The following is a 23111-nucleotide window of genomic DNA, read 5'->3' on the forward strand; positions in this document are numbered from 1 at the left end:
TTCCACCTCTTTGCAAACATATACATGCTTCATTTTCAGTTAGTCTTATGCAGTGATCTGACAATACCGTATATGCTTCAGAGTCATGGATGGAAGGTGTACATTGGGGGCACAATAGAGTAATTGAACAACAAGTAGACTAGAGACTAAGGTGATGTAAGTTCATGACTCAACTGAATAGTTTGCATAGAAGAGACTGGCCAAATTATGCGTCCACCCCAGAACAGGGACCTGTCCAGTATTCTGATGGTCGACATAGCAGCCATGTGCCTGCACTGTAGGCCTAATGTGGCCCAAGTTTGAGTTTATGCTTCTCACATCCCGAGCAACATTATTTTTTGTTTCGCAATCTTTATTGATAAACTGAAGCAGCATATTACAAAACAATACAATGAAGCGAGCTAATCTCACTATAGCACTTACATCAATAAACATCAGTGGATAAGTACATTGCCGCATACTACCATGGAGAGGTTCGGGCCCTGAGCAAATGTCAGTCTAGAAAGTTCAGATCCCAGTGTAGTGTTGGATTCAGACTCAAGGTCAGACTTGAGGTAGGCAAGCACTGGGGAGTACTGGAGCATCCACGCATGGGTCCCTGTGCGGCGATGAAGGCAGTTCTGGAGCTGTAGGTAGCACCAAGATTGGTGTCCGGATAGGCCAAATTCTTCATGTAGGACCGTAAATTGCTTCAGGTTTCCATTAGCCAAGATCTGATCAATATGTAAAATGCCATTCGATTGCCATCCCTCCCAGTCAGCCATTTCCCCCCCAAATAGCAAACCGGCATTACCTGAGAGTGGCGCGTGATTATGAATCCAGGGATCTACTCCTAACAAGTGGTGAGCCCAGCGCCAGTAATTAAACATGGCTTGTATCATTGGGTGGGCAGGTCGGAGCAACATATCTCTGGTGCTGTAGAGCAAACTGAGTCCTTGTGAGGTTTTTGACAGTGTGTGTTCAGTCTCCACCCACATAGGTGGATCTGGCGCTCCTGGGAGCATATAGGCAAGTTGAGAAAGGTGTAGAGCCAATGCATAGTGCTCCACAGACGGTAATTCTAGCCCTCCGCACTCACAACGAGCTATGAGTTTAGCTCTAGATAACCGTGGTCTCTGCGATCCCCATAAGAAGGCGCGTATGCATCCATCCACTGCTCTGAACATAGGCATAGGAACCTGTAGTGGTAACATCCCAAGGACATATGCATATCGTGGTAAAGTCACCATACGGGACCACCTGTACCCTCCCCCACAGGGAGAGACCCAGGTGGGACCATATTTCAAAATCCCGCTTGGTGCGGGTAAGCAGTGGTTCCAGGTTGTCTGTCACCATATGTTCCAGGCCTCTATTAATGTAGATTCTCAGGTCTTTAGGGCGTGACTGTTTCCAATGACTCAGGAATTCTGTTAATACAGTGCATGTGGTCACAAGGGACAGAGGAAGTGCTTCGCTTTTATCCCAGTTTATGTTGTATTCCGACAGTGCCTCAAATTCGGCTAAGATAGATCGTAATGCTGGGAGTGAGTGAGTGAGGTCCGTGATTGTGAGCAATATGTCGTCGGCACATAGGTAGATTGTGGAGTTGAGCCCTGGATGGGAATACCGGCAATGAGGGGTGACTGCCGAATAGAAGCTGCCAGGGGCTCGACAGCTAGGAGGAACAGCAATGGCGACAGTGGGCAGCCTTGTCAAATTCCCTGTTTAATGGAAAATGCGTCTGAAAGGAATCCCTCACAGTTGACCTGCGCTTTGGGTTAATCGTATAGCCAACGGACTTTGTTTATGAACCCATCTTCCAATCCAAAGCGTCTCAGGGTCTCAAAAATATACCACCACTCTATCCTGTCAAATGCTTTTTCAGCATCCAGGGAGAGGGTGAAGGTCTCGTCTTGCAAGTACCTGGCAGTCCAAAGAGTATGTGAAAGGGTACGGAGATGGTTTCTGGAGTATGATGAATAAGGGACATGATAACTTTCTTAAGGCGGGTCGCCAGGACCCCTGCGAGTATCTTGATATCCCTGTTAAGTAGGGCAATGGGGCGATAGCTACATCACAGTAGAGGGTCCTTCCCCGGTTTTGGCAGGACCGCTATGAATGCCCTTTTAGAGATATGGCTCAAAGAACCTGTACTTTCCAATCCTCAGAAGGCCTCATACAATGGATCCACCGTCCCTGCTCCCGACCACTTGTAGAATTCCGATGAGAATCCACCCTCAGCCGGGACCTTGTGGTAAGGGAGTATGGATATTGCCTGCATTTTCTCCTTCTTGCTTATTTCGCCCTCCAACAGTCCTCTGCCCTCATCGGTAAGACTAGGTATGCGAGTCGAAAAAAGGAGCGAGTCGAGTGTGGTCCACCTCTGTTTCGGGGGTGTATAGGGTCTGATAAAAGTGCCCGAACTCGCAGGCTATTGGCCTGTATGGACGGCATAGCTAGCGCTGCTTCCTGCTGATGTAATTGGGCTGCCAAGAGGTGGCCTGATTTTTCCCCTTGCTTATAGTGTCATCCCTTCATCCTCTGCAGTGCATATTCCGTCTTAAAAGTATACAGGGCACTGAGTTCCATTTTGGCCCTTTCAAGGCGGCAGCATGTGAGAGGAGAGGGGGGTCACAGTGTATTCGCAGGTGCATGTCGCTATTGATTCCTCCAGAGCTTGTTGACGAGAGTGTCTTTGGGTATTGGCGATGGCGGCATCACGAATGAGCTGACCTCTTATTGTCGCCTTCGCCGCTGCCCACAAAACCCGGGGGGAGGAGACTGATCCTTTACTGTTGGCTAGAAATGTGACAGAGAAATTGGTCCTTACCCTGTGGTGTGCAGTATCGCGAAGAATTCAGGCGCCATGGCTTGAGCCCCGGGGTGACAAGGCAAAAGTCTAGTGCAAGTAGAACAGGGGAGTGGTCTGACAAAGTGGCCTCTAGAATGTGAGACTCCCTGACCAAGGGAACCATTCTGTGGGTAGTGAGAAAGTAGTCCAACCTAGATTGTGACCCATAGACCAGCGAAACAAAGGTGTACTCTCGGTCTTGCGGGTGTGAAAGACGCCAGTGGTCTACCAGACCACGGTCCGATAGCATGTTCCCCAACAATGCTCTTACGCATTGTTGCCTATGTCTAGCCTTCCTGTTCAGTCAAGAACAGCATCACAAGCCAAATTCCAGTGCCCTCCTAATAGATGTTGGTAGGCTCCAATCTCCGTCAGTAGACGATTGAGGAGGAAGATGAGGCATTTGGAGGCCGTGGAGGCGTATGTGGAGCCAACGCATATCATGCAATCCCCAAGTCTGAGTTTGGTGAGGATATAACTTCCTTCCAGGTCAGACCATGTCTTGAGTACTTTGAATCGTAAGAATCTGCGGAGGAGAATCTCAACCCCGCATTTTCCGTCTGAGCCAGAACCACCTGTTCCTCTGATTCCAGAGGGGAAAGGTGTGTTTCCTGTAGTAGGGCAATGTCTACTCTTTTGGACTGCAAATAGGACAGGCCCTTCTTTCTTTTAATATAGTGCGTGAGGCCATTACCATTCCATGATATGGTCTTCGGTGGGAAGGTAGTCCCCATTCCTGTATCGGGCATGCAAGCCCTTGAAGGCGGAGTAACCGCTACAGGGTCTATGGGGCTTGAAGTGGTGGCCAAGGCAATCAAGGTCAGTATATGGAGGGGGAAGGATGGGAGGGAATGGAAATCCCTTGGTTGCGCAAGGAAAGAGTCAGACCAGCTAGAGAGATTGAACGAGGGATAGAAGGAGGTGAAAAAAGAAGCAGGAAAAAGGTAGAGAGGAATGGAACTTGCAAAAAAAGAAAGGTGTTCTGAAGTAGGTTCGGAACCGAGGGAGATACCTTGGGTGCTCTAGATACTGCTATTCCGCAGGACTGATCCTGCGTAGCCTGCAAGCCGGGTGTGCCTGGGGAGGGGGGGTGTGGGGAGCTGATGAAGAGAATAGCTGAGATGAATCAGGGACAGCTTTGAAAGGGGGGCTGAGGAGGGGCAAGTGAAGGGGGTATGGGGAACGTTGAGGGGAGGGAGGGACAGCTATTCACAACCAGCAGGGTGGGGAGAGGGGAAGGGTGCCCTAGGGGAGTGTAGAGTATCTGATCCCGCATTAGGAGGCCAGGGTTTCTGAAGGAAAAGATGACATGGATAAGCAGCGTGCTTGTGATGGCCAAGTATACCAAGTATTTTTACCTCCTGGCCGGCGGCAGTATTCCCCTCGTGCTCTTTCCCGGGCCCAATGGGGAGGGGGTACATAGAGTTAGCATCAGCATGGGTCAGAAGGGCTAGGGGCCCATCTTTACGGAGAAGCCTAGTAGAGCAGCCATCATCGGAGTCGATCAGGTGTCCATTAAAGGTAGCCATTTACAGAGGGGTGTGGGTGTTGAAATGGGCTCAAGCTGGAGTGCCAAGCTTGGATTAGGGTCGGGGTAGGGGCAGGAGTGAAGGAGATGAGATTGGGTCGTGGTGGTTGTAAAAGAGAAATGGGCGAGGATGATGAGTGGGGCAGGAGTGAAGGAGATGAGATTGGGAGGTGGTGGTTGTAAAAGAAAAATGGGCGACGATGAGTGGGGTGGATAAGGAAGGGGGGGAAATGGGGCGTACCGCGCCCGCCATGCAAAGCCCTGTGTCTCAGTGGTAGAGGACTTATGACAGTCCGAGGAGTTGTGATGGAAGATGGAAGAGGGTCCTTTGTAGACCCCAGTTGGGCAGGTGTAGGAAAGTACCATCTTGCCTGGCATGTTACCCCCATTTTTTCACTGTATATATGTTGTTTTAGTTGTATGTGTCACTGGGACCCTGTTCACCAGGGCCCCAGTGCTCATAAGTGTGCCTGAATGTGTTACCTGTGTAGTGACTGTCTCACTGAGGCTCTGCTAATCAGAACCTCAGTGGTTATGCTCTCTCATTTCTTTCAAATTGTCACTGACAGGCTAGTGACCAATTTTACCAATTTACATTGGCTTACTGGAACACCCTTATAATTCCCTAGTATATGGTACTGAGGTACCCAGGGTATTGGGGTTCCAGGAGATCCCTATGGGCTGCAGCATTTCTTTTGCCACCCATAGGGAGCTCTGACAATTCTTACACAGGCCTGCCACTGCAGCCTGAGTGAAATAACGTCCACGTTATTTCACAGCCATTTTACACTGCACTTAAGTAACTTATAAGTCACCTATATGTCTAACCTTTACCTGGTAAAGGTTAGGTGCAAAGTTACTTAGTGTGAGGGCACCCTGGCACTAGCCAAGGTGCCCCCACATTGTTCAGGGCCAATTCCCCAGACTTTGTGAGTGCGGGGACACCATTACACGCGTGCACTACATATAGGTCACTACCTATATGTAGCTTCACAATGGTAACTCCGAATATGGCCATGTAACATGTCTATGATCATGGAATTGCCCCTCTATACCATCCTGGCATAGTTGGCACAATCCCATGATCCCAGTGGTCTGTAGCACAGACCCTGGTACTGCCAAACTGCCTTTCCTGGGGTTTCACTGCAGCTGCTGCCAACCCCTCAGACAGGCATCTGCCCTCCTGGGGTCCAGCCAGGCCTGGCCCAGGATGGCAGAACAAAGAACTTCCTCTGAGAGAGAGTGTTACACCCTCTCCCTTTGGAAAATGGTGTGAAGGCAGGGGAGGAGTAGCCTCCCCCAGCCTCTGGAAATGCTTTCTTGGGCATAGATGTGCCCAATTCTGCATAAGCCAGTCTACACCGGTTCAGGGGACCCCTTAGCCCTGCTCTGGCGCGAAACTGGGCAAAGGAAAGGGGAGTGACCACTCCCCTGACCTGCACCTCCCCTTGGAGGTGTCCAGAGCTCCTCCAGTGTGCTCCAGACCTCTGCCATCTTGGAAACAGAGGTGCTGCTGGCACACTGGACTGCTCTGAGTGGCCAGTGCCACCAGGTGACGTCAGAGACTCCTTCTGATAGGCTCCTTCAGGTGTTAGTAGCCTATCCTCTCTCCTAGGTAGCCAAACCCTCTTTTCTGGCTATTTAGGGTCTCTGTCTCTGGGGAAACTTTAGATAACGAATGCAAGAGCTCATCCGAGTTCCTCTGCATCTCTCTCTTCACCTTCTGCCAAGGAATCGACTGCTGACCGCGCTGGAAGCCTGCAAAACTGCAACATAGTAGCAAAGACGACTACTGCAACTCTGTAACGCTGATCCTGCCACCTTCTCGACTGTTTTCCTGGTGGTGCATGCTGTGGGGGAAGTCTGCCTCCTCTCTGCACTAGAAGCTCCGAAGAAATCTCCCGTGGGTCGACGGAATCTTCCCCCTGCAACCGCAGGCACCAAAAAGCTGCATTACCGGTCCCTTGGGTCTCCTCTCAGCACGACGAGCGAGGTCCCTCAAATCCAGCAACTCTGTCCAAGTGACCCCCACAGTCCAGTGACTCTTCAGTCCAAGTTTGGTGGAGGTAAGTCCTTGCCTCACCTCGCTAGACTGCATTGCTGGGAACCGCGACTTTTGCAGCTACTCCGGCCTCCGTGCACTTATGGCGGAAATCCTTTGTGCACAGTCCAGCCTGGGTCCACGGCACTCTAACCTGCATTGCACGACCTCCTAAGTTGTTCTCCAACGACGTGGGACTTCTTTGTGCGACTTCGGGTGAGCACCATTTCACGCATCCTCGTAGTGCCTGTTTCTGGCACTTCTCTGGGTGCTACCTGCTGCTAAGAGGGCTCCTTGTCTTGCTCGACGTCCCCTCTACCTCTTGGTCCAATTTGCGACCTCCTGGTTCCTCGTGGGCCACAGCAGCGTCCAAAAATGCTAACCGCACGATTTGCAGCTAGCAAGGCTTGTTGGCTTCTTTCGGCGGGAAAACACTTCTGCACGACTCTCCACGGCGAGAGGGATCCGTTCACCAAAGAGGAAGTCTCTAGCCCTTTTCGTTCCTGCAGAAACCTCAGCTTCTTCTGTCCAGTAGAAGCTTCTTTGCACCCACAGCTGGCATTTCCTGGGCATCTGCCCATCTCCGACTTGCTTGTGACTTTTGGACTTGGTCCCCTTGTTCCACACGTACGCAAGATTGGAAATCCATTGTTGTTGCATTGTTGGTTTGTGTCTTTCCTGCATTATTCCTCTAACACGACTTCTTTGTCCTTAGGGGAACTTTAGTGCACTTTGCACTCACTTTTTAGGGTCTTGGGGAGGGTTATTTTTCTAACTCTCACTATTTTCTAATAGTCCCAGCGACCGTCTACAAGGTCACATAGGTTTGGGGTCCATTCGTGGTTCGCATTCCACTTTTGGAGTATATGGTTTGTGTTGCCCCTATCCCTATGTATCCCCATTGCATCCTATTGTAACTATACATTGTTTGCACTGTTTTCTAAGACTATACTGCATATTTTTGGTATTGTGTATATATATCTTGTGTATATTTCCTATCCTCTCACTGAGGGTACACTCTAAGATACTTTGGCATATTGTCATAAAAATAAAGTACCTTTATTTTTAGTATAACTGTGTATTGTGTTTTCTTATTATATTGTGCATATGACACTAAGTGGTACTGTAGTAGCTTCACACGTCTCCTAGTTCAGCCTAAGCTGCTCTGCTAAGCTACCATTATCTATCAGCCTAAGCTGCTAGACACCCTATACACTAATAAGGGATAACTGGGCCTGGTGCAAGGTGCAAGTACCCCTTGGTACTCACTACAAGCCAGTCCAGCCTCCTACAGCAGGGCAGAAAAACAGGAGGTCCAGCATCAGATAATGAACATCCCGCAAAACAAAATTACAGAATTATAAACTTATGGCACAGATGGTACATCAGTGCTTTAAACGTTATTCAGTAAACAGTAATAGGACAGCCACGAACAGGTCCTAGGGAAAACCAGAAACTAAACAAAAGAGATCATGGAACAGGTCTATTGCAATATCAGCGGAAAAGTACAGGCGGGATGCTTAGCTGTTTGTTGTGTGAACATCCTGAGTGTCCTCAAGCGATTCATCAATGGCCCCTAAGTTTGTATGCGTGTTACTCAGCAGGGGGCAGAGGTTTCAATGGAGATCTCGATTTGTCCCTGCACAGGTCCTGAGTAAGGCCCACCACAGCTTGGAGGGCATTGTCTCTACCATCTTGAGACCTTGGTGGTTGGTCAAAAGTTCTGCTTCTTTTCTGTGATATTGAGTTGGTTTGATGATCGCTGAGGGCGGTTTGTGAGGGAGAGCCACCTACCGCGTAGGAGCTCACCAACAGTTCTCTGGGTGCATGTTCCATGGGCTGGGCAATAAGGCCATTCAGAAATTAACACAGTTCGATCGGGTCAAAGAAATCCCTCAACCTGCCATCCTTCGTTATTCACATTTCTTAATTGAGGCCGGAGAGACAGGAATGCGGATTTCATGCCCCTTGTAGGTGTGTGGGCCGTGAGCTCGTGCAGCTGTTAGCAACTGGCACACTTGTTTGTGCCTATGGAAGCATGCTATGATGGGCGAGGTTCCCTGGATGTGTCTTTAAGGGAGGAACTGATCCTGTGGGCCCATTGGAATTCCAGTGTGTGGAGAAGGCAAGGCCGGTGAGCTCTGGGAGGACGTCCCTGAGGAAAGCTCTGACGTCTGTGCCCTCTTTTGGTTCTGGAATTCCAAAAAAGCAGACATTATGCCTCCTGATCCTAACTTCTGGATCCATGAGCTTGTTTCGGAGAAACTGCAGTTCTTCGTCTCTGTCTGGCAGGACTTCTAATCTGCCTTCAACATCAGTGAGGCGATGGTTGAGCTCCGTGACCCTGTCCTGGAAGCCGGCTATGTCCGCCCAGATTGATTTGGAGCCCGTGGACAAGTCTGTGATCTTGAAGTCCATGGCTTCCAGACGGAGGCCCACTGCAGAAATTTCCTGTAGTATGTGCTCCATGGCAGTGTTTGAGCATGTGCCTGCTGAAACGTCTATGAAGCCTGAGCCAATAGGAGCTGGAGGAGAGGCCATGGGTTGTGGCTGTGAAATAGCTTCTGAAAAAAGCAGCTGACAAGTAGATTTACCTGAAGCTTTGCTGGCGGACATCGCCATGCAGGAGAAGGCTGCCACCGATGGCACTAGGAAGGACGTTGGAGTTGGGTGACCCCGTTCCAAAAGGCTTCCCCATCGTGTTAGTACTGTTAGCGTTACGGACCCCTTGGTCCCCCAGTGCAAGTGTAGCAAAGTTATTTTACATGCGGTCACCTGTCGCAATGCAAGGAGGTGGGACGAGGCGACTCGACGTGATGTAGGGCCTCTAGGTCGTCAAAGATATTGTGGCAGCGGTAGCAATAGCAGGTCCTGGGTGTGAGGTTTGCAAGCTTGCAGGGTTGTATCGCCTTGTATGGAGGCGCCAATTACCTGTCCATGGGATGTGCTTTCTTCCGGGCCAAAGTGTGTATTATTGGGTCCCAGCAAGGATCCCCTGACCTTGCAATGTCTTATGTGAACCCCAGCGGCCTGGATGGGGTTGTGGTTCCTGCCACATCAGGAAGGGTGGGGAGTGGCAAACTCCTGTTCCGGGCAGACCAGGGATGTTTTAGCACCAGGTCAGCCGGCCAGGTGGGAGATAGTACCCCACTTCATGTTCCATGGCCCTGCCATCCATTGTTGTGCTGGGCTGTTAGGTCAGTCTGCTTGGTGGTATGTCCAGGGCTGTGAAAAGCAAGCCTAGTCCAGGTGGGTGGTCAAGCAGACCATCAGGCCTCCCCCAACAGCTCCTCGGCGGCCGTGTTCAGCAGAGTGCTGACAAATCGAGCCTGTGGCTTCACACTATGCCACAGGCCCAGGTGTTGGCTCCTGGGCGACGGTGTCTACTCCGGAGATCCCCACCGGCATGTGATGGCTCAGTGCAGTCATCTGAGGTGGGGTGAGGAGGAGGGTGGTGTGCCCCAAGTTACTCATCGACTCTGCCGGTCGACAGGCCACTCCTGCGTGTCTTCAGTGGCTGCGTGCGGTGGGGCGCTGAGATGAGAATCAAGCCTGTGGCTCCACACAATGCCGCAGGACCAGATATTGGGCCATGGGGGCCGCTCCGGTGGCCCGAACCTACCGTGCGGGCTCAGTTGAGTCATCTGGGGGGATGTGAGGAGGAAGGAGGTGCACCCTCAATCCCCTGTAGGCTCTGCTGGCCATCAGGTCACTCCAGCATGTCCTCGGCGGCTACTTGTGGTAGAATGCTGATGATCGGGCCTGCTGCATCACGATATGCGGCAGGCCGGACAATGGCTCCTGGGTCTCGGGGTCCACTCTGGTGCCCTTTCCCGACGATTGAGGGCTCAGTACAGTCATCTGGGGGTGGGGGGAAGAGGAGGAAGGATGTGTGCCCCCAGTTGTACGATGGCCGCCCCCCAGGCTGGGTGCAGCTGATCATCAAAAATTGGGCCTTTGGCTCCTCTTTGCCTCACAGGCCCAGACATCAGCCCAGAGGCCGCAGAATCCACTAGGGCACCCTAGCCCCTTAGGCGATCCCCACCGGTTCTCGGGGGCTCACCCCTGTTGACTGGGAAGGGTGGGGGAGAAGGAGGTGCACCCCTAGCAGCTCGTCGGCTCTGCTGCCGTCCAGAGGCACACACCAGCACGCGGAGCTCTTCAATCAGGTGGCCATTCTTTCCATGGCCAGACCACGCACCCCGAGCAACATTCTTAAGTTAGTGTGGTTACACAACTGGCCATGAGAGGGGTCAAGTACCCATCCACTATGAAGAGAAACCACTTGAGCTTGTTGATGTGGTAGTAGGTTGTGCTGCTACCAGATGGAAAAAAGATTCCATGCCAGATTGTGCCTATCATCAAGGGGATGTGGTTCTGAGTTAAGTTAGACAGCAGGTGTATCCACTTCATTTAAATTAGTACAATAGGATAGGTGATCCTATACTTCAATTATTTGTCAAGTAAGGGATCAAACAACCTCATCCACATGGAAATACGAATCCAGTATTGCACTTGTGTGTGAACAGGTTATATATTCTCTAGTCAAAGAGTGATCAGAAATACCACTACCCCAATACAGTTATCTAGGTATAGGAATACATACCTTACACAGGATAGAATACCATAAAGAGGAAACTCCAGACTCACCCAATCTTTCCCAGTCCAGTCTGACAGAGTGTCAAGCCTGCCCTAGCAGGCCATTGAATAGTGAAGGAGACAAGCTACTTTCCTTGGGAAGGCTCTTTCCAGAGTTGTGAAAATGAAGGAACAACAAATTCTGTTGGACTTGCAGCATTCAGAGGAAGATGAAATTCCCAGCCCTTGAATCCTTGAAGGCAAAATAGACAAAACAAAACACAAATTAAATCCATGAATGCCTCCCAGCAAAGACTGACAAAGACTAGAAAGGTACACAACTCCCAGGGAGCCAAAAGAGCCTCCATGTCACCAGCATAACTAGAAGCAGGATTTATTATCTCATCAAGAGAACCAGTGAAAACATCTGCTACCTTGCAGGTTCTCTAGAAAATGTGCTGAATTGTACTCAAATACCACAGGCAAAACAGGCACCCACGTGACTAGCAGACATGCTTCTCAATCATATTTGTTCATCCCAATTGTAAATCAAAGGAACAGCCATTCACCGATTAGGGAGGGTCACTGATTCTTCCAGCCAATTCACAGCCTTTATCAAGCACATCACTGATGAGATAAAATTTCATAACTTTCAGGTCCTAGGAAGAGAGCCTTAATGGGTACACAGGGGGTGATCAAATACTCGTTTCACTCCATTTTTCAGCACCATTCTCTAATCATGACTATAGGGGGATAGTTTTACAATCTTTCATGCTCTTACATAGGCAGTCTGTCCATGCACACCTATATGATAGTAGTTTTACAATGCCCTCAATTAAACACACACTACACATAGTCCCAAATTCTCAAAAATAAAAATACACATTTTGACTCATATATGATTAGAAGTCGTCAGAATTAAGAACAAAATCACAGAGTTTATGACCATAAAAATATAGTTTAAGCGGTGCTTGCAAATCATTTAAAAGATACTAACACCTCAGAGTGGTTGGTAAGTGATTCCCAAAGGTGAAGCTGTTCATTGGGAACAGTTTCCCTTGTGGGAAACATAGCGACAGCTTTGGTGGCGGGCATGTAGTGGTCCCCTGATGTGTTACCAAACAGGACACTTGTTTTTTTAAAGCAGCCCCTGTTTATTTAAGGATATGGGCTGCTTTAAAAAATGTCTCCCCTTTGGGAAGCCAAATGCAAGGATGGTGGTTTGCAGTCCTCTGTAGGCTCCAATTCATGGAATTGTAGCCATCTGAAGAGAGCTGCAAATTGCAATCCACCTCATATTGATTAATCAGGTTGTTTTGTGACTCCCTCCAAATGTGCAGTTGGGGTTTTGACCTATAAGTACATAGGTCAGTCACAAATTACATCCCCATTTGCAAACCACTGAGTGTGCAACACAGTTTTCACATGGGTTTGTGTATCAGGCCCCAAATACCTATAGGCCATGACAAATATGTGATTTAAAACATTCCAAGATGCTGCTTTAGATCTGATGCAGTTAGCATGGACAGCCTAGGGTAGAGGGTTACCTACAGTTGAGATTTGTGTATGGTGACCCTCACAGAACAGCAGCAACAGAAGTAATATCAGCAAATATTTTCAGTTTTCATGTATTCTTTGCCTCTTTCTGTTCTTTGTCCCTAGTTCTACACCTGGACACGCCAATGGACCACTATGACTTCTTTTCCTTCAGTGATTCACATGAGCACTCACCGCACACCCTGCAGAAGCTGCAGAAAGCTGGCGGGGAAGTGCCACAGCCACCCGCAGGACTTTCACATCCCACCCGCACCCAGGAAACCATCCAGCTGGAGTCCTTGGACCAAAACAAAAATTTTGTTTGAATACGAGGCTAAGAAATATCCACATTTCTGTTGTGGACATGGGAAGCAGAAGGCTAAATTTAAAGTGGAATGATTATCGCCTACCAACCTGCACTAGAAACTGAACTGACTGGCTTATAGGAACCCAGGAGATGAGCTGACATGTCAGCATCTCTGAAAGGCCAGAGCCAGGGTAGAGTCAGCCATCGATATATCTCTTCGAAGGCAGAAGGATCTTCTGAAATAGTTACCAGAGCAGTGAATATACTTTAAGATACTAGTTACTCCCAAACATGACTTATGTTGTGATTTCTGCTTTTCTATTCATAAATTACTTGATAAATGTGTAGTAATGTCTTCCATGAGCTTATCCCCATCTCCTACCTGGAATAGCAACATTCCTTTGGATAGCAAACAGGGTACTTTATTGGCTCCTTCTCGAAAATCCCCAAACTCTCCAACTTTAACACTGCTGGGGTACCAGTGGCTTGACTTGACAGTGATTCGAGTCAACAGTGGGCTGAGTTGACAGTGACCCACGTTGACAGCGACCAGAGTTGACAGTGGCGCGAATTAAAGGTGGTCTGAACTGAGACTGTCCTGAGATGACAGTGTGCTGAATTGCACTTTAACATTGACGAAGAAACAGCATGCGGATGTGAACATGGCGTGTAAGAAGAATAAAAATGTTAAATACTGGCCTTGTGTAGACCAAATGTGGAACAAATTAAAATCCTTCATATCCACAATGCCCTTTCCATCTGTGGTAATCTGCTTTTTTTGTGTCTGTTCTTATCTCTTAGTTCTTCCTGTAAACAGCATCCATAGAATACTTTGGCAAGTCACAAGGTAAGAAACATACACCAGTTTTAAGTCAGCAGAAGATGTTAGGGCATATGACTAATTAAAGCTTACCCATGATAGCCCACAAAGGACCTTAAGGGGAGGCCAAAGATGCACTTTACTGCAACAGATTATATGATGTAGTGTACTCTGAACCATATCTCAACCAGCTACAAAAAATGTTAATTTTCATACTATGGTTCCCACGTAGAACCCCAAGACATTGAGGGGCATATTTACAAGTGACTTGCGCCATTGTTGCATCATAATTTTGACGCTCCAGCGGCACAGTCAGTATTCCATATTTACAAGGTGACACGTTCACGCCAATGTGTCAGTTTTTGTAGCCTGCATTGGGAAATACCCGCGCCAGAACCGGTTGTCCCAGGCAGATATTAAAATATGCAAGGTAGGCATTTCCTCGTAAAACAGACGCAGTGACATTTACAGGTTTCTGAAAAAAGTGATGCATCATTGGAAAGTGGTGCGTAGAACCTAAAATGTGTCAAAATTCCTGCACATCCGCAACCCAGGCATAAGAAATGATAAGTGGCTCTGGTACATAAATAGAACGCGGACAAAGCAGTTTGGCAAGCTCAACTACAGCATGGAGATGCTAATTTTTCAGTGAGGAGTAGAGAGGAGACCACTCCAACCGTCAACACATAGGCAGTGCAGGAGAAGGGAGTTTGTCTACCACCAGAGGATTTCCCTCATTGACCTCAAGAAGGATGAGGGTATCACCTATTATAGACTCAAGAAGGAGTCCATCATATGCCTGCTGAACCAGATTGTGCCAAGGCTGCAACCACCAACTGACAGGCCCACCAACATCACTCCACAGGTGAAGCTGATGGCAGTCCTCTACATGCTGGCATCTGGTTCATTCCAGACCATAACCAGAGTGGCAGGAATACCACAACCATCTTTTTCTGCATTCCTCCCCTTTGTCCTGGATGCAGTCAGCCTCATACCCCAGTACCTCCTGTTCCCCAAAACACAGCAACAGCAGCTGTACACCAAGCAAGGCTTCTATGGCATTGCTGGGTTTCCACTTTTCTTTGGGGCTATGGACTGTAAACATGTGCAACCGGTTCCCCATGCTGCAATATCACATCTGTACAGGATCCAGAAGTACACATACTGAATCAGTGTGCAGGCCATCATGGACCATTGGGGAATCTTCAGAAATGTGCTGGCTAGATCCCCAGGGAGGGTGCATGATGCATACATCTTTCAGCACTCCATCATAAATGACCAGTTCCAGAATGGGCAATATGGAAATGGCCTCCTTGTTGGTAAGCAAAACGTAAGTACATTACAGATCAACTAACAGTAGCAAATGTATGTCATAATAGCCATCTCTGTGTCTGTTGATGAAGATAGGGTCTTATGTCTGACGGGGGTACCTCATACATGCACCATACATCATGGTACACATGTAATACAAACTCTCGAGTCACACAGGTTAAGGGACGCAAAGCCACTTCCTGTGGCTTTGAATGACGTAAAGGTACAGAGCAATGCACCACTGCCCAAAATGCAGTATAGCATCAGTGTGTGCAAGAGAGGGGCTCCATGGCTGTTTTACGGGTGCCTCAATGCAATGCCCATGGTTCATGAGGCATGCCATGTATCCCACATCAGGTAAACTTTGGAATGTAATAAATCAATTGGGTCCCTCAGTTGATGTGTAACAATGAAACTGAACTGTAGTCAGCCAAGTCACTAACACTTCAATGCATGCTGCAGTCAGTGAGAAACATACATAGATAATCATGGCAGGAACGGCCCCCCCCCCCCACACAAAGACAATTCTGTATGCAAAGCAAGAATCCAAGTACTCTGGTGCAAGTGTGTCTGTGCTAGGCAGCACATTGGTCCATATTTATGGGGAATTGGCGTAGGGCAGGGCAGCAAGTTTTCTTGCTGCGCTGCCCTACAACAATGTGAAAGGGCAGGAATGCACCATATTTATGAAATACAGCGCATCCCTGTCCAATCCTCCTGTGCTGGCACACAATTGGCTGCCTAGTTCCAATGCAGGTACTCTTTTTTTATTTTTTTAAATTTTTATAAATCTTTTTATTAAACAACGAAACAGCCATGTGAAACTATAGCAGACGGCAATAAAAGTCCCATCATTGATCTGCTACTCAGAAACCAATCATAGCAAGTAACAAATTTCCAGGGTCTGACATTTCAGTTAGACAATCCCCCCCATCGCATAGACAGGTACATCTCAATCCCACCCCCCGTTCGCCTGCACCCAGCCCACCACAGGTCACACCGTACGCCTGTAAGCTCCCCAGATTTTCTCCCACTTCTTGGGGCAGCCCCTGCTCTCATAGAATACTTTTTCAGCACTGCAGCACCAGTCCAGATCCATCTCCCACCCAGGGATACTTGGCGAGGATTCAGCACCCCACACCTGCGCTATGTTGCGTTTGGCTACTATTGCAGCTATGGCAAACCACAATGCTTGGTGTTTCGGCCAGTGTTCCTCCCCGCCACATTAAGCAGAAGTAGCTTGGGGTCCAACGGGGCCTCTCTCCCCAGCACCTGGGCCGCTAACCCGGCAATCCCTTCCCAATATGTCTGTATGACTGGGCAAGTCCATAGTATTTGATGGAAGGTACCCTCCAACCCACATCGCTGCAGGCACTGTGAGGTCTCTGCCCTGCCCATCTTGTGCAATACCACCCTGGAATAGTATGCCCTGTGTAGGATCCGCAACTGAATCAATCTGAGTCGTGCTATGATCAGCACCACCCGAGGACTCCGCCCCCCACCCCCCCAGTCCTCGTAGTCCAGTGCCCCCAAGTCTGCCTGACATTTGGTGCACGGGGAAGTCATCAGGTCGGGGAATTATTCAGCAGTTTCTTGTACACTAGGGACATGGCCTTTGCCTCCAGAGGCCCTGTCAAAAGGCAGTCCTTCAGGGGGGCCGCCTTAGGCAATTGCTCATGCTCCGGGACGTATCTACCCAGAGCATGTCGAAGCTGCCAGTATCTGAACCGCTCTGTGCCCGCCATAGCATATTCTTGCTGAAGGACCTCAAAACTTACAAGTGCCTGGCCTCTCCAGACATCCCCCAGATGCTCAATCCCCAGCAGGGACCACCCGCGGAACCTGCCCAGGATCTTCAGGTCCCCCAATAGATCACTACACCACAGGGGGGTCCGAGCAGTCAAGGTAGTTCCCCAACCAAGGAAGCGGGTAGCATCGCACCATGCCCTTACCACTGTCGCTGTGTGCACCGGCAGCGTTCACACACTCGCAGGGGTGTAGAGGGCCTGCTCATATCTCCCCCTGCCCATCTTCTGTCTGTCCACCTGGAATGCCGAGTCCCACTGATCCGCAAAGGCCCAGTCATTAATAGTCACCAGTTGGGACGCCCAGTAGTAACGAAGAGTGTCCGGAATAGCTAGCCCACCCTCGTACCCCCCCCAAGTTTCAGCTTCATCAACGCCACACAGGAACAGCCCCCGTCCCAGAGCAGCAGTCCGATGTTGCGATCCAAATGGTGGAACACCTCCGCCGGAACCCTATAAGGGGTGTTCTGAAAAACATATAGTAGACGGGGCAGAGTCATCATCTTGTAGAGGGCCGCTCTTCCCATGAGAGAGAGAGAGAGAGAGGCAGAGCCCTCCAGTGGGCCACATCCCTACGGAATCTGTCGAGCAAAGGCTGCAGGTTTTCCCAGAGAAAACGCTCCTGATTCCTGGTCACATATATCCCCAAGAATTTAAAACCATCCGTTGAGATCTGTACTTCACAACCCGGGGGTGAGGGGTGGGCCCGAGAGAGAACACCAACGACTTGTCCCAATTAATCCAAAAGCCGGAATGGTCCCCGAATGTGCGAAGGATCTGCATGATCCTATCAATGGACTGTCGGGCCGGGTGACATACAGCAGAATATCATCTGCATACAGGGAGATACGTTCCTCCCATGCAGCTCCAGAATCAATACCCCGAATCAGGGGATCCTGCCTGATCTACTCCCCCAAGGGCACAAGTGCAAGCGCGAATAGTATCGGGGAGAGCAGAAACCCCTGTCGGGTGCCCCTATATAGGGCGAAGGGCCGGGACAGCGTCACACTGACCCGCACCCGAGCCATCGGTTTGTGATAAAGCAGTCTGATCCAGGCCAGGAATCGTGGGCCCACTGCAAACCTTCTAAGGACTGCCATAATATAGGGCCATTCCACGCTATCAAAGGCCATTTTAGTATTGAGGGACAGCAGCGCCGCCTGCTCACTATTCTGATGTTCCGTCATGTGCAGAACTCCATAGAGTCTCCTCAAGTTCAGCCACGTGGATCTGGACAGCATAAAGCCTGACTGATCAGGATGAATTATCTTGGTAATAATTGCAGGAAATCTGGTTGCTAGGACCTTCGCCAGGACCTTGACCTCCGCATTTAGAAGGGAGATGGGCCTATAGGAGGCGCACATCTCCGGGGGTTTATTCCTCTTCTGGATCAATACGATAGTCGCAAGCCGCTGATCCGACGGCAATACTCCCACCTTCCTTGCCTCCTGAAGCATGGGCAGCATATGTTTTACTACCTTGCTCCCCAGACACTTGAACAACTCCATCGGGAGTCCATTTGGTCCTGCCGTTTTACCCGACTGGAGCCCCCGCAACGCCACAGTGAACTCACCCTCTGACAGCTCAGCGTCCAGCTCGATTCTCCCTTCCACCAAGAGCTCTGGGAGCGGAATGTCCCGCAGGAGGTCCGCACAGTCCGCCTCAGTCATCCAAGTCACCAAGGCATAAACCTCCTCATAGTACGTGGCGAAGGCCTCTGCTATGGACTCATTGGTCCCACACAGGGCACCCTCCCCAGACTTCACCTCCCTGACCCACGATCTCTTGCGTTCCCTCCCGTCCAACCAGGCCAGCAGTTTATTAGCTTTGTCACCCGCATCATATAGGCGACACTGAGTCGCCAATGCAGGTACTCTTGCACCCTGGTGCACAGACGCCTGTGTTGCAAGAGGTTTGTTTTTGTGCATGAAAGTACACCTTCCTGCACAAACAGAATCTCCTGAGACATATTCCTCTTGCATTCTACAGCACACATGGAAAGAAGGAAAAACAAGGAAAATATTTCTCCTCGTTTCACCTACTCTATGGGGGGGTTGGGGGAGGAGAAGGATTTCCCACTGCCCTTGGTTTGTGTGTTTCAGCAGTAAATCTGGGGCAGTGCCAAAATCCATGGGTCTAGTGTGGGAAAACCCACCACAAGACCCATGGAACACTTCCATGGTGCAGAGTAAGGCAGCACAGCAATTTGCACTACTTTGTCTTCGGGGCATATTTATACATTTTGGTGCAAAACTGCACTAACACAGTTTTGCAGCAGAAGGTTTTGCACCGGCTTGCACCATTCCTGAGTGCCAGCCAGGCACCATGTTTCTGGAATGGTGCAAGCCGGCGCAAAGGGTGGGCTAGCATAAAAAAAAATTATGTTAGCCGAATGGGGGTGGCGGTATGGGAGAAGGGGGTTTTGCACCAAAAAATGACGTTAGGCTGTTTAGAGTAAAAAAAAAAAAGACTCTAACCAGCCTAGCGTAATTTTCTGATGCAAAACCATCCATACCACATGACTCCTGTCTTCGAAAAGACAGGAGTCATGCTCACCACCCCACCACCCCAATGGCCAGCACAGGGGGCCAGTGTCCCCTGGACATGGCCATTGCACCCAGTGACATGTAGGGGGGCACATTTCAGGGCCCCCAATGGCACTTTAAAAAATAAAATAAAATACTTATCTGTACTTACCTATACTTATCTGGGACGGGGTCCCCCATGCTCTGCTGCCCCTCTGGTGGGGGTGTCCCTGGGGACTGGGGAGGGCACCTGTGGGCTTATTCCATGGTGTTCTTCCATGGAAATAGGCCCACAGGTCCCCTAACGCCTGCCCTGACCCAGGCGTTAAATAATGGTGCAAAGCAAGCTTTGCACCATTATTTAACCGTTCCTACCCCTGTGCGTGATTTTAGCATGGGGGGATAAATAGGGCACTAAGGCCATAGAGTCATTTTTTGCACAGAAACGCCTACCTTGCATCTCATTGATGCAAGGTAGGTTTCCATGTCCAAACAATTACTTTAACTCCATAACTTTGGCGCTAGATGGGTCTAGCGCCAAAGGATAATTATGGAGTTAGTTTTGCACCGAATTTGCATTAAAACAATGATGCAAATTCAGCGCAAAACAAGTATAAATATGCCCATTCATACCTATGACATGGGGCCATGCAAAGAGGCTTTGCGTGGCCTCATAGGTATGGTTGACAGGCTTGTGATGCCAGAGCACCAAAAAAAGTGATGCTACAGTGGGGCAAGCCTCTCAAATATGCCCAGTTGTGTGCCAGTGTAGGGGGAAGGGACAGGGATGTGCTGTATGGCCTAAATACTGTCCCTTCTCTAAGCCGCAAAGCAGAGCAGACAGATGACATGCAGCACTGCACAATGCCACTTACCCAAATCTCTGGGCCCCTGTGTCATGTGCACATAGTGGGATTAATGCACTGCAATCTGCAGATGATGATGTGCCACATTGTCATGTACTACTAATCTGTCAATACCAATAGTAGTTGACCGTCAGTGTCTATCAATGTGTCGATTCACTCTGTGTGGATGGATGGAACCACATCAACATGCACTGGGAAATGAATCATCAATTAAATCATGTGGCATGACAGACAATTATGAGTACAAAGGCAACACCAGAGAAATGTCTGAGGTGAGTGTCCCCTCAATGGTGTAGCAACTCTTAGTATCAGTCACAGGTCAACAAGCTCCATGGTGTTCAAAAAAAGTACTTTGGAAATTAACAAACGTGTGACACATGGCAGTATACTTGTATGTTGACCAAAGTTGTAGGAGCAACACAGGAAGAAGTATGTGTAAAGCCCATGTGTAGCATGCCATGTCAGTGTAGACCCCATACAAAATGATAGCCTAAGCCTGAAAATGGTCATCCCCCAACTTTTGCCTGCCTGCCTCCATCCACTTTTCTGACACTATTCTACTGATTTTAGGACTCTGTACACTTTACCACTGCTAACCAGTGCTAAAGTGAATATGCTCTCTCCCTTAAACATGGTAACATTGGTTCTCTCCCAATTGGCATATCTGATTAGCTTATAAGTCCCTAGTAAAGTGCATTACATGTGCCCAGGGCCTGTAAATTAAAAGCTACTAGTGGGCCTGCAGCACTGATTGTGCCACCAACATAAGGAGCGCCTTAACCATGTCCCAGGCCTGCCATTACAAGGCCTGTGTGTGCAGTTTCACTGCTACTTTGACTTGGCATTTAAAAGTACTTGCCAAGGCTTAAACTCCCTTTTTTCTATATACGTCACCCCTAAGGTAGGCCCTCTGTAACCCATGGGGCTAGGTAGGCAGGACATGTACATATGTGTTTCATCTGTCCTGAATGTGAAAAACACCTAAATTCGTTTTCCACTACTGTGAGGCCTTTTCCTTTCATAGGCTAGCATTAGGACTGCCCTCATATACTTTTTGAGTGGTAGACTCTAATCTGAAAGGGGTAACCAGGTCATATTTATTATGGACAGAATGGTAATAGAAAATCATGCTTATTGGTGACGTTGGATTTTATATTACTATTTTAGAATGCCACTTTTAGAAAGTGAGCATTTCTCTGCACTTAAAAAACATCAGTGCCTTACAGCCTGTATCCAATCAATGTCAGGGCTGGGCTGGTTGACATATCCCTTGTGCATTTCATCCAGACAACCACAAACACAGGACACTCAGTCACACCTGCACTCATCTGCAAATTGAATGGGTCTTCCTGGGCTGGAAGGGTGGAGGGCCTGACACACTTCAAAGGCTAGTCGCCTGCCCTCAGGCAACGGACTGCCAAACCCACTACTGGGACCCTGACAGACAGGACTGTACTGAAAGGGGAACTTGTGCATTTCAAAACCACTTTTTCAAGTCTCCTCCACTTCAAATAATATAACAAAAAATATAACAAAAAATGTTTTGGTCCCTCTGGGGGAAGGATATGAATTAACCTCCATGGCAGTGGTTGTACCATAAATAACTTTCTGTACCGATGAGGTTTGTGAGTAATATATCACATATACTAGAAACTTAAATTCAACAAGTTAAAGCAAAGTAATTGAGGTGCTCCTGTATAACGGCACAGTGTGAGTGAATTATGTGTTAGTATAAGTGTTGCAGTGTTATTTACATGAAAACTAAAACCAAACTGTGGTTCAAAGCATCAGGTCTCAAATAAGTACCTATAACCTTAGTTACTGTGAGCCTGCTGAGTTTTTCAAGTCAATCCACAATTTCTAATACAATGTCGACGTTTCGACCCCAATCAAAGAAATTAATTCAGGCGGGTCATCATCCGGACAGAATATTGAAATAGGAAGCACCTAGAATACAATTACAGAAAGCATGTATCAGTACTTTGCCCTCCATCTGGTCAGCATCTATTAATTCAACAGTACAATATATTGTATGGTTATATTATCAAATCCATATTTAACATGAGGTCACTACTTCTTTATGTGATAGTTAGTCAACCTCTTAAGAGATCAAAACAAAATTTACATAATTAATTTAGAAAATAAACCAATTTGAAGACGTATTTACCCCTATTTAATTGTAATCAGACACATCCTAGTCGTGTTAATAATAAAACTATATCAATTCGCTTTCCATGTAATGTAGCCCTGGTGTGTTGTTAATAATACCACTTTTTTACTTTGCCATCTAGAGAAAAATTATATATATATATATATATATATATATATATATATATATATATATATAAAATTAATTGTCTTCAAGGTCGAGACTACTGTATAGGGTTTGAAAATAAACCTGAAAATTACTTTATAGTTACCTAATGACCTAATGGCTTCAGGAAGGTCTTAGATCGTTCCATGAAAATGAGCCAAGTGTTTAAAGTCCTTTTGAAAACTTGTTGGTGTGGTCCTATGTTAAAGTTAAGGATCTGCAGCCCTGATTTAATCAGGTTAAATGCTCTAGTTTTGGGAAGAAAGTAAACAAATTATAATGAAGTCAGATAAATGAGTCTCTGCCAGATAAAAATTGCATCAATCCTGTTGATTCTATCTACTTACTTGGCTGGTAGTTCAGCAGCACAGTAAATCCATTAGACCCTACTGCCTATCTCGTTCTATTTATAGATGAGGAAGCCAGTTACGTAAACGTCCACGAGGATAGCCTCTGCTGCCATCTAGTGGCCAAAAAATAGATTTTTCCTCTATTAAATAAGGAAAGTCTAGTGTTATAATGGCTATTCTTTTGCTAGTCTACGAAAAACAAAAAATAATTCTATTACTTTGGCCAAAAAGACAGTGGAGGCAAAACTAAAATTATGTAGTGATAGAACATAACCCTCTATGTAAATCCAGGTTATGATT

At 48.1% G+C, this 23111-nt stretch overlaps 1 protein-coding gene across 1 annotated transcript in view; it reads left to right on the plus strand.

The window, feature by feature from the left end:
* GFY (golgi associated olfactory signaling regulator) overlaps positions 1–13558 on the plus strand; it is a 73647-nt gene extending 60089 nt beyond the window's left edge. Inside the window, exon 4 of the mRNA XM_069202046.1 lies at positions 12640–13558. Within this exon, the coding sequence (XP_069058147.1) occupies positions 12640–12839 (200 nt within the window). The 3' untranslated portion in view covers positions 12840–13558. The remainder of the gene's footprint in view (positions 1–12639) is intronic.
* Positions 13559–23111: the final 9553 nt, after the last annotated feature.

This window comes from Pleurodeles waltl, chromosome 7, assembly GCF_031143425.1.
Source record: "Pleurodeles waltl isolate 20211129_DDA chromosome 7, aPleWal1.hap1.20221129, whole genome shotgun sequence".
In the NCBI taxonomy this organism is placed as follows: Eukaryota; Metazoa; Chordata; class Amphibia; order Caudata; family Salamandridae; genus Pleurodeles; species Pleurodeles waltl.